At 53.2% G+C, this 10,768-nt stretch overlaps 1 protein-coding gene across 1 annotated transcript; it reads left to right on the plus strand.

Moving 5' to 3' along the window:
- Positions 1-1,618: 1,618 nt before the first annotated feature.
- Positions 1,619-5,189, plus strand: GCG54_00008002 (Protein STU1; the record flags this gene model as incomplete). Its single annotated transcript, XM_045407975.1, has 3 exons — positions 1,619-2,202; positions 2,264-3,163; positions 3,212-5,189. The coding sequence occupies 3 exons, from the start codon at positions 1,619-1,621 to the stop codon at positions 5,187-5,189; spliced, it is 3,462 nt and encodes a 1,153-aa protein (XP_045265647.1).
- Positions 5,190-10,768: the final 5,579 nt, after the last annotated feature.

Consider the following 10,768-nt stretch of genomic DNA (forward strand, 5'->3'; position numbering starts at 1 on the left):
TTATTATAATATAAGCCTATCTATAACCTTATACTATATAGGCGTATATATTACGCCCCTGAATACTCTTATACCTGTGCTAATAGGATCAACTTAAGGCCTAGATTATAAGCTATAATTACTACCGCAATATATTATAGTATAATCTATAATTTTTTCTACTACTTAGTTTATCTATATATAGCAAAATAGTACTTATTTAAGCACTTTAAGACCTAGGATTCTAATACTACCTCCACCTGCATAAGATCAAACATACCTAAGCTAATTAACGCTAATATATAACCTTCTACTAATAGATACTATATATATAGCTATAGCTATAAGATTAGGAGGATATAATCTTTTCTAATAAGACTTAGGCTATAAATAACCTTATGTAGAAGAAATAGATTACTATCTATAATATAGAAGATCTTAAGACTTTTATACTACTTTAATGCTGCCCTAATAGCTAGATGTTTTAGGGCTATTTTATAAGAGGTTAAAAAGGCTTTAGATTTACTTAGATATAAGAATAAAGTAGAATATTAGTATATAAGTATATCTTCTTTATTCTACCTATAGTCTAGGTATTTAATTATAAGTACCTTAATAGTTATAAGCTCTTTTAGTAAGATAACGCCTTATCCTATTAAGCCTTTAATATAAAGGATACTATATACTTAATAGGCTTTATATTAGTTACTTAGCTGCTATACTTGCTAGACCTTAACCTAGTAGAGAACGTTTAGTTTTGGATGAAAAATTGGGTTAAAATGTATTATGATATTTAGAGTTTATTAAAACCTAGGCTTTATGATGCTGTCTAGGCTGTGTAGTATACTATATTACTGTTGTAGCTCCTCTAGCTTGCCTACTTGATACTATAAAGATTACAGATAGTTATTAATGTAGGGGGAGTAAGTATCTAATACTAGTAATATATATAAATCTACACCTATTTAGAAGTACTACTACTGCCGCTAAATATGCCTGTTTGGGTATGAGATCTGCTTGAAAGTCACGCACTAACTTCTGGGACCCCGGAAGAGGTGTAATAACCTTGAGTCGAGCACAACAAGTCCCCGTGGCACGGGGCAACTGCGGCTTGGGATCCCCCCCCAAAGTGCCCCCCCTATGTCGGGCTGCTCGAGACATCTGCAAACAATCACAACACCTGCGCGCAAAAAAGTGCAAACGTCGGTTACGCACCACACACATACGCCGTACTTGCGCTGCACTGCACGCTCCGTCCCCGGCGCGATACGTTCGCCGCGCTTCTTCGCACTGAGACTTTCCTCCGTGCCGACCCAACGACAACCTACCGACGCGACTTTCAAATCGTAAGCTGCTCGCTCGCTCCCTCTTTCCCGTCGCCCAGTGTCAAACAACCACCCCTCCCCCTCCCCCCGATGCGCTAAACGACTCATGCTCCGTCTCTCGTCGTCATACTGTCCATCATTCGTCGCATATCTTGTCCGGCTGGATTTACATTCGTGCGCGCGAACCATAGCCCGTTGAGCAACCTCCACGACGGCGACGTCGAAAGGATAAACACCAGCTGACCAATCCCCTTTGCTCTTATCAGGCTCAAAATCAACACCCGACTCCAAGCGCAACCCTCGTTCTGCGGGGAATGGCGGAAAAAATCACCGAGGACCAGGTCGACGACCTGCTCAAGATCCTCCGTTCCGAGGCCAGCATCGATACCAAGGTCCAACACGTTACGGGCATCAAATCCGGCATCAAGCAACACAATGTCCCCGACGTCCTCATCCCCCTCATCTTCGACGGCCTCCGCACCGCATCCGTTTCCCAACATGCAGTGCTCGTCAACGCCGGCTTCACGGCTTTGAATCACCTGCTCACGAGGCTGTCACGACAGGAGCCCAAGTACATCGCCAAGGAGGCGAAGCACACCCTGCCGTTGGTCATCGACAAGTTGGGCGACCAGAAAGAGAAGTTTAGGAGCCTCGCGTCGCAAGCCTTGACGACGATATACTCAGCCGCCCCAATTGACGTTGAGCGTTCGGTGCGAAACGTCGCCATGATTGGCAAGAACCCGCGCGCCAAGGAGGCTGGCATGCACTGGTTGTTGCACATGCACCAAGAGCAAGGCATGCAGTTTCGCGCCTACGTTCCGACTCTTATGGAGCTTCTTGAGGACGCCGACGGCATGGTGCGCGATGTCGCCAAAACCACCGTCATCGAGCTTTTCCAGTACGTGGCATCTGGCAGACGAACTTCCTCCGTAAAATGTGCGCTAATTGTTGCGTGACAGAAACGCCCCTGGCACAGCCAAAACAGACCTCAAGAGACAGCTCAAAAACTTCAAGGTTCGTCCCGCGATCGAGCAGGCCATCGTCAAGGCGCTTGCGCCGAGTAGCGACCGACCCGAGACTCCCCATGAGCCTGCAGCGGCTCCAATGGCAAGACCAAAGCTTGCTGCCAGCGTATCGTCTCTGGCGAGCGAGCGACCCGTGACCCCCGCGGGCGAGAAGCCGACTGAGGTGGAACCGGCATATGTCAACACTAAGGGTGAACTTGACGACATTTTCAGGGAAATGATGCTGTACTTCGAAGGAAGGGAGTCGGAGCAGAATTGGCTGAAGCGCGAGGAGAGCATTACAAAGCTGCGGAAGCTTATCGCCGGAAACGTGCCCCAAGATTACCCTGACGTCTTCATGTTGGGTCTCAAGGGCTTGCTAGACGGAATCATTAAAGCTGTCAACTCCCTTCGAACCAGTCTTTCAAAGGAGGGCTGCAGCTTGGTGCAAGATATTGCCATTACCTTCGGTCCTGCTATGGACCCTCTGGTGGAGCTTCTTATGCAAACCTTCATCAAGCTCTCGGCCGCAACCAAGAAGATCAGCTCCCAACTTGCCAACACTACCGTCGACACTATCATCTCGAGAGTTACTTACAGCTCGCGAATCATGCAGCATGTCTGGATGGCCTGCCAGGACAAGAACGTCCAGCCTAGGACATACGCGACGGGTTGGTTGAAGACTCTTTTGAACAAAGAAGCCCACCATAAGAGCCACATCGAGCACGGTGGTGGGCTGGATATGGTGGAAAAGTCCATCAAGAGGGGCCTCAACGATGCAAACCCAGGAGTGAGAGAGAGAATGCGTGGTACCTACTGGGTGTTCGCCCAGATCTGGCCTGCCAGAGCCGAGGCGTAAGTGGATCTGTCAAGTGCCTCCTGGACCAACTAACACAATCGCAGGCTCAAGGATACATTGGAGCCGACTGCCCAGAAACTACTTGATAAGGACCCGAACAACCCGAATGCCCCCAAGAGGACGGAGACCGAAAGGGCCAGGCCAGGTCTTGGTTTGTCTAAGAGCACTATGAGCAGCACCAAGCCGAGTTTACGGGAGACCATGATGGCGCAGAAGAAGGCGAACATGGCTAATCGAAATCTGCCACCTCGCCCAGGATCTGCCATGGCCAATCTTTCTCCTGTTCGACCTCAGCCCGCAGCACCTAGCGCATCAGCGTCAACAGGCCCGGCGCCTCTAGCAAAGACAACCGTGTCCGGAGGCATGTCTGTCCGGCCCATGAGACCCACAAAGAAGCGGCCGGAAATGGCTGCCCGACCTGCCACTGCGGGGCCATACTCCGTGCGGACTCACGATGGACCTTCTAACGAGGCCCCATCTCCAGAGAGCCTTCGATCCAGGACGACGCCAAAGCGGAAGACGGAAGCCTCGCCGCGCAGAGCTCCCTCTCGGCCTCGGCCTGGACATGCGCCTCATGCGAGCGAATCCAGTGTCGCATCCCCGGTTGCGAAATCGGCGCTCTCAAAATCTGTCTCATCTCCTCATGGGGCTTCCCCGAGGACTAGTCCCGCAAAGACTAAACGATCGCAGACCACTACTGCAATGCCGTTTAGCAGCCCATCCGGCAACAACGAGGATCTCACCCTGGTCGTGCCAAATCTGGCAAGCTTAAGAGCGTCGCCGCCTAAGCGCGCTCAGTCGGAGGAGCCGATGATCATAGACCATGCCGCGGCTTCTGTAGAAATTCCTTTGCCGGTGGAGCGTGTTCCAGAGCCTACGCCAGCGCTTACGCCAGAACCGGAAGCTAGAGTTTCTCCGGCGCCTTCACTCCAGCCAGCTGCAGAGATCATTCCGGAGGATGCCAGAGAATCGCCTGCGCCTCCCGCTGCCGATGAGCCTGACGAAAAGCCTGATGATAAGCCTGCTGGTGCTCCGGCAGAATTAGCTGACAACGTTGCGCAAGCTTCAGAACCAGCCCCGGTTGAGGAGCTGGAGCTTCAGCCTGGAACCACGCCTGTCAACGGGCTGAAGGTCTTTGAAGATCCCTTCACCGAAGATCAGCCTGTGGAAAAGTCCAGCCCTACCGGTCCAGTCCTTGAAGATAAGCCGGTCAATGAAATTCCTACACCCGCACCTATCAACGACGAGGTCAACGGCGTCCCCGAGACGCCGGATAAGGCGCGGCAGACCTCTAAACTATTGGAAAGCGGAGTCACCAGAGTCAAGGCGAAGTCCCTGGATGTCCATGGTTTCAGAAAGCTCCAGTCCATCATCAGAGACGGTAAAGCCGTTTTCACTGATGAGAAATTTGAAGCTCTTCTTCGTGGGCTTTTCGAGTACCTCGAGTCACCGCTCGCTACTCTCGCGCCGGACAAGGTTCAAGATGTCAAGGCGCAAATCCTAGCGACGATCAAGCTTCTGCTCAAGAAGGAGCGAGACAACTTTCAGCCACACGTTTCGCGGGGACTTGAGTCGCTTGTGGAGACTCGCAGCGCCTACGACTCGCGGGCTCGCATCGTCAGCGGCCTTGAGCTTCTCTCCGAGGAGCTTGTGGCCCTAGGCGATCCGCACGAGATCGTCGTCGTGATGACGAAACAGCTGCATGGCAAGGAGGATAATTCCGTTGAGGGCAGTCGTTGTCTCGCGACGGGTCTGCACGTGCTCAAGCAGCTGCTCGACAAGCGCACCGGCTTCGTGCCTTCGGAGAGTGAACTGGCTCAGCTTGCCGGCCTTGCCGGGCGGTGCCTCGAATCCACGGACTCGGGAGTGCGCATGGGTGCCGTGCAGCTGTGCGTGGCGCTTCACTCGCGGATTGGGGACGGGGCTTTCTGGGAGCTCATCAAGGGCGCCAAGGACGATCCCAAGAACCTCATCACATACTACATTGCCAAGCGACAGCGGGAGAGCAGCGTTGCGGCTTAGATCAACTCAACATACATCATGGTATTTTGGCGATAAACGGGCTTTGGCGTCGGAAGAGAAGTGCGGGACACGGTATAAAAAGCAAACGGAGTTCTTGCGCGCTCGGTGGTATTGAGGGGAGCTAGCTATTTGGGCAGCAGGTCTGGGTTGAGTACATCTGAGAAGCCTTTCTTTCTTGTATTGTTGTTTTAATTGCCGGCATAGCTTAGCTGAGCGCTGTACCAACATCTATTCTCTTCATCGTATATCTACCGTGACCCTTGACGAAACGTAGTGCTGGCTGTTTGTAGTTGACCTGACAGAAAGGCCCGAACCTGATTCGTGACATTAACACCGGCCCCGATGTCCCGCCTCGGGCCTGGCGATCAAGCCACATGTCACCTTTCTATCTACTCTCATCATTTGCGGGGGTTTGCCGCATGAATGCACACATATCACACTAACTCCTCAACAAGAAGGAAAGGGGAAATCAGCGTTTGGCCTGGCGTCTACTCAGCACCTAGCTTGTCTGTCTCGGAGCGCCTGCGTGGCGAAGGAGGTTGATGATCCTGCCGAGCTCAAGCGGAGAATGAAGGACATGTGGTCTGCGTATGAAGCTTGCTGACGGGCACAAGTTTATTTCTGGAAAAACATATCACCCTGCCTATCATTGGGACGAGAAGGGGTGGAAGAGGGTCAGTCAGATCGAGACATCCACGCTGGCGCAGCCGCGGCTCAATGAGGGTCCTGATTTGACCGGACGGATGAGCCGGCGCGTGGCGCATTATGTGTGCCAGACGCCCTTTAATGAAGAGCCTAAGCGTCTCTCTCCGCCCCTGGCTATCAATCGGACTTGTGATGATATTTTTGGCATCGACGGAGATGTGTGGCGGGGATATGGAGGACTAGGCAGATCCGCTTGGTACATCTTGTATCTCTTTGCCATCATGCGATGTGATGGGTCGAAGACATGTTCGTTGTCAGAAGGGGTGGAAAACCAACTGACAAACACCGTGGCGGAAGGAGGCCGGGGCGGTCTGCATCAAGTTGACAAGACCCTGCTAGAAATGGTAGCCACCAAAACTAGTTTGACGGATGATTTCTAAAAGGAACTCTATCTGTGGGTTGATGGTTGATTACTGAGGCTGCGATAGTAAGGAGGCAGCATGACGGCGATGCATGGATGTTGCTAGGCCGCGGCGGGCTTCCCCGGATCGTTGTTGTTGTTGGGGGGGGGGGGGGGGGGGGGGGGGGGGGGGGGGGGGGGGGGTTGGTTGTGGGGTGGGGGGGGGGGGGGGGGGGGGGGGGGGGGGAGGACGAGGCATGATGGGATGATGTCTAAGGCTGTGTGCTACGCGATGCGAGGAACCAGGGCCATGCCAATGGGAACTGAAACGAGTCTCTCTGTATTGTGTAGTACCTGAGGCCGGCGAAGCAAACCAGACGGGAATGTGTCTGTAGAGAAGAAAGTTGAAGGGGGAACGAGGGCCAACAGCTACGTTTCATAGTTGGGCTATCAGAGCAGATGTTCACTGGGTTGAGCAGAGGCTCCTCCGTGTAACAACATCTACGAATATAGCAATTGGCAGAAGAAGCACCTGAACCAGCACGACAGTTGGAAGCCTGTGTGCATCTGGCCGCGCATCGGAGAATAATCACGGCATGTCGGCCTGGGGGAAAGGCGGGCGGGCGGACGCCGGCATGGTCTGCTGTCCTGAATCTGAAGTCGTGTTCGGGAGGGCGGCCGCGTACTTGACGGCCGTCACTGATTGCGGCTCTCGGGTCCTCAGTTCGCAGTCCAACCCTGCGCTGTAAGCGAAGATGCTCGCTCTGCTACGTATTGTCCGTACTGAGTTCCGAGTGCTTGGAATGCCACCTTGCGCATGGGCACTCTCCTCTCCTCTGGGTCTCGTTGCTGCGAGGCCCATCCTAGCATCATTGATCTGGCGTTTGCCACGTCCCATTATATCCGTCCAGTGAGAACGGATGGATGGGAAGAGGCGTGTAGGTGTGTGTGTGCTGTCAGCATGCCATGTCAATGCGATGATGGTTTGCGTAAGGCAGTTCGTGGGGACGGTTTTGATCAGCAATTTGATTGCCCGGGAAAGGCGATTGAGAAGACAGGGAGCTGCCGTGGCATGTTGCACGTTGTGAGTGTCGCAAGGAGAACACACGTGGGTATGCGCAACACCGAGGATGACGTGGTCTTCCGCAGCGTCCCATTCACGCTGGATGTGGGCGAGTTGGTTGACCGTCGAGAATAGGGGGGATTCTCCGGCGGGTCCGTAAGGTACCCAAAGCCTGTCAATGACCAGATGCTGGTATTTGGAGATGGCGAGCATCCAACATCGAATGATTTGGCCTGCGTTTGTGGGTTTGTCAAAGTCGACTTGAACGGTGGAAACGGTTCCGGAATCAATAGTCCAAATTGGAAGGTTGCAATCAACCAGTTGGGAAGACTATGACAGCGTAGCATTGGGATCCAACAACCTTACCCCCAAGTCTTGCCAGCCAACAGCTTTACCGGACAGGGCTTCTTTAGCGAGCGCATCAGTGGGCTTTAATTCCCCGTTCGACACCTAGCTCCGGCCGCCTGTCGTGCACTGCGCTCTTGTTCAAGTCGTCGGGAGATCGCGCTCAAAGTCAGTCTGTCTGGCAGCAAACACAGATCCAAACGGCGCGCGGGTTTCTCTTGTGCCGCGCCATGCGACGGCATTAAACAGGAGCTGCTTGGCGAGGCACATCTGAGCTGTCAGTCAAGTTTGACGTGGCACGATGGTTCTCCTCCTAGAGTTCCAATCGACGTGGGCTCCCTGCCTCGCTTGCTGTGCCGCTTGTAGGAAAGGGCACAGGACTCAGGAGCGAATCTGTTAAATTCATGTTGAACAGCGTTTCCCAGGCTCTCACAGGGTCCCCCCGAGGCCAGGAAAGGAAGGCTATGATTAGAGCGTCAGATCCAGGAGGCGTGTGGGTTTCAAAAACCCCAAGTACCGGAGCAGAGTGCAGTATTTGGCGGTGATCATCGTCGTCCGATAGTTAAGCTGAGTAGCAAGCTTCAAGTCTGTGTGTTGTGTAACCGTGAGGGAGCGGTAGCTATCGCAAGCATGCCCTGATCGGCGTGAGTATGTACTCGTAGGGCGTTGGCGTGAACGCCGTGACGCCCTCACTTTTACAGCCAGTGCAGGACATGGAGGAGTCAACTAGTTGAAGACAAACGAGGATGGAACCGACAAAGCAACAGCAGTAGCAGGCAATCAAGACCTGCAGGATCGCGTCTTGCTGATTTCGATAAGAGTTCGCAGAGTTGCCAGGCTGAGGCGCTGACGGAGTCGCAATGGTAACTTGCAGGGCTGTTGATAGCGAGGCTGTTCTTGGGCCTTGAAAGTTGAATGCGAGCCAGGAAGTCCCGTCCAGAAAGACGATGAGCGGGATGGAGTTGCGGCCCACCTGGCAGCCCGATGGCCCGAGATTGGGCTCGACCAGGTCAGACGAGAAATCAATGGGTTGAAGAAACCACTTGATGAAAATCACGGCGATTGTTGGGTCTGCAATCGTCGAGTCCTGCGCGAATGTTTACTACAATACTCTGTAAGCATGTGTAGATATCATGACGACCGTCACTGGCGCAATCCACCAAAGGCGGCACGGCACAATAGGTACAGTATGTACAGTAGCAGTACAGAGTAGCGCTGGGTACAAACAAGGTCCGAATTGCAGTCGTCGACGACCTTGTTGCTCCATAAGTTGTGCGGCAGTCGAGGGCCGCAGGATCGACCACATGGATCGTGACGAGTAGCTTTAGGGTGCGAAGTCTACGAAAGCACGACTACTGTTTGGCTGATGAGGATATGCCCGAACTTCGAAGCTGTCCGACTCCCGGTGGCGCTGTAGCGGGGGGCCGTTTAGCTGAAACGTAGCTCAGTGGGGATTTCGGGTCTCCAAGTCGTATTTTCATTTAGATGAAGTGGCCGGGTACGTGCCTCGCTCCTCCAAGTGCCTTGTTCCAAGTTCCAACCAAGCCTTTTCCCCTCGTCTCGTCTTGCCCGTCGTCTCCAGACGGCGCCTTCAGATTTGCAGACTCTACGCTCTATTAGACTTCAGACTTCTTTGCGTGAGACGTTTGCTCGATTGATGACAATCACCCCGACAAAGCGTGATGGTGCCACCCAAGTCATGACAAGTCAAGTCAAGTCAAGTCAAGTCATTCGCTCAGGGGCAAGGCGTTCGTTCACCGCTAGAAGGCTACAATGTACCTACCTATCTATCCCTTACCCTACTTAGTAACCCGTTCTTCCGCATCGCGAACACTACGTACACTGACTGCGGTTCTAGCTCCGGCTGCACAAACTGCAGGGTACTGGGCGAGCCGTGCTGCAGGCTGTTGGGGTCGGCGGAAGCTTGGCCGCTGATCAAGAGGGCCAGACCAACACCATTTGGGGAGCACTGAGGAATCACCACCTTCATCTGAGGTGTCTTGAGGACAATGGAACCACTTGTTCAACAAAGATCGAGCCACAGCCGTCTCGACAGCAAAACTCCCGAGACCCGGACAAACTGCCTGACGCTTACAGTACAAAGGTACTGTACTTTTACCCCAGGCCCACAAACCTCGATACCACCTGACGTGACAGCCATAGCCCGAGCTACGGAAACCAGAAACGACTTGGTTTCAACCGTCGCGTGTCGTGTCAATCAGCCCGCCCGCACCTCTCGTCGTCTGATACTTTTCGCCCTATGACTTGGTCCACAATCGCCATGCAGCATGCTTTGTTTGCTCGCGTCGTCTTTCAATAGTCAGCCTGCGCGCACTGCAGCTCGGGATCAGCCAAGGACCAACCTTCAGAGGATTGAGGAGGTGGCACGGCGAATTGAGGCTTCTCCCGTTGGCTTCTATTATTAAGCCGTCCCCCAAACACCCTCAATCGTCTGCAACCCCTTCTGCAACTTCAACTTTTTGCTGGCCCGGGCGCCAGCTTCCGTTGGCTGCAACCGCCACACGGCTCGCTTGATGGCCTCACTGGCTTTCTTTCCTAAGCTTCGATCTCGCCTCAGCCAGGCCTGCAGCTATGCCGCCAAAGACCAGTCCGTTGGCCGCCGTCCAGGCACATTACGACATCAGGAGCACAAGCCTCTGAGGAGGGGCAATCAAAAAGAAAGAAAGAAGAGAAAAACCCAAGAAGCAGGCAAAAGCAACGAAATGCCCCAAACAGTTGTTACAAGCGCAACGGCCATTCCATTACCGTTGATCCCGTTCCGCCCACCTTGCAACGATTCTCGAGTGTCGAGAAAACCAAGCCCAAGATGGAATAGATCTGGAGATCAGTGTTGGCTAGTTGCATAAGTCCAGCAGCTGCCGCTGGCCGGGGGAAAGATGGGCGTTGAGTTGTGGCTGCTTTTGAAATGCTGCAGGCGAGCACCTCAACCTCAGTAGGTATGCAGATGCAATGCAGAGCTCCAGTTCCTGTGCATGCCAGCTGGATGCATTTGCTTCCGCCATACAGAGTACCTATCTGTACATCGGTTGCTGTGTGTCTGTAGAATAATCAAACATGAATGCCCACAGACATATCGAAGTGCACGCTCATGGAGAAGGGGGGGGG

The sequence above is a fragment of the Colletotrichum gloeosporioides genome (genome assembly GCF_011800055.1).
Source record: "Colletotrichum gloeosporioides strain Lc1 chromosome Unknown consensus_35, whole genome shotgun sequence".
Taxonomy (NCBI): Eukaryota; Fungi; Ascomycota; class Sordariomycetes; order Glomerellales; family Glomerellaceae; genus Colletotrichum; species Colletotrichum gloeosporioides.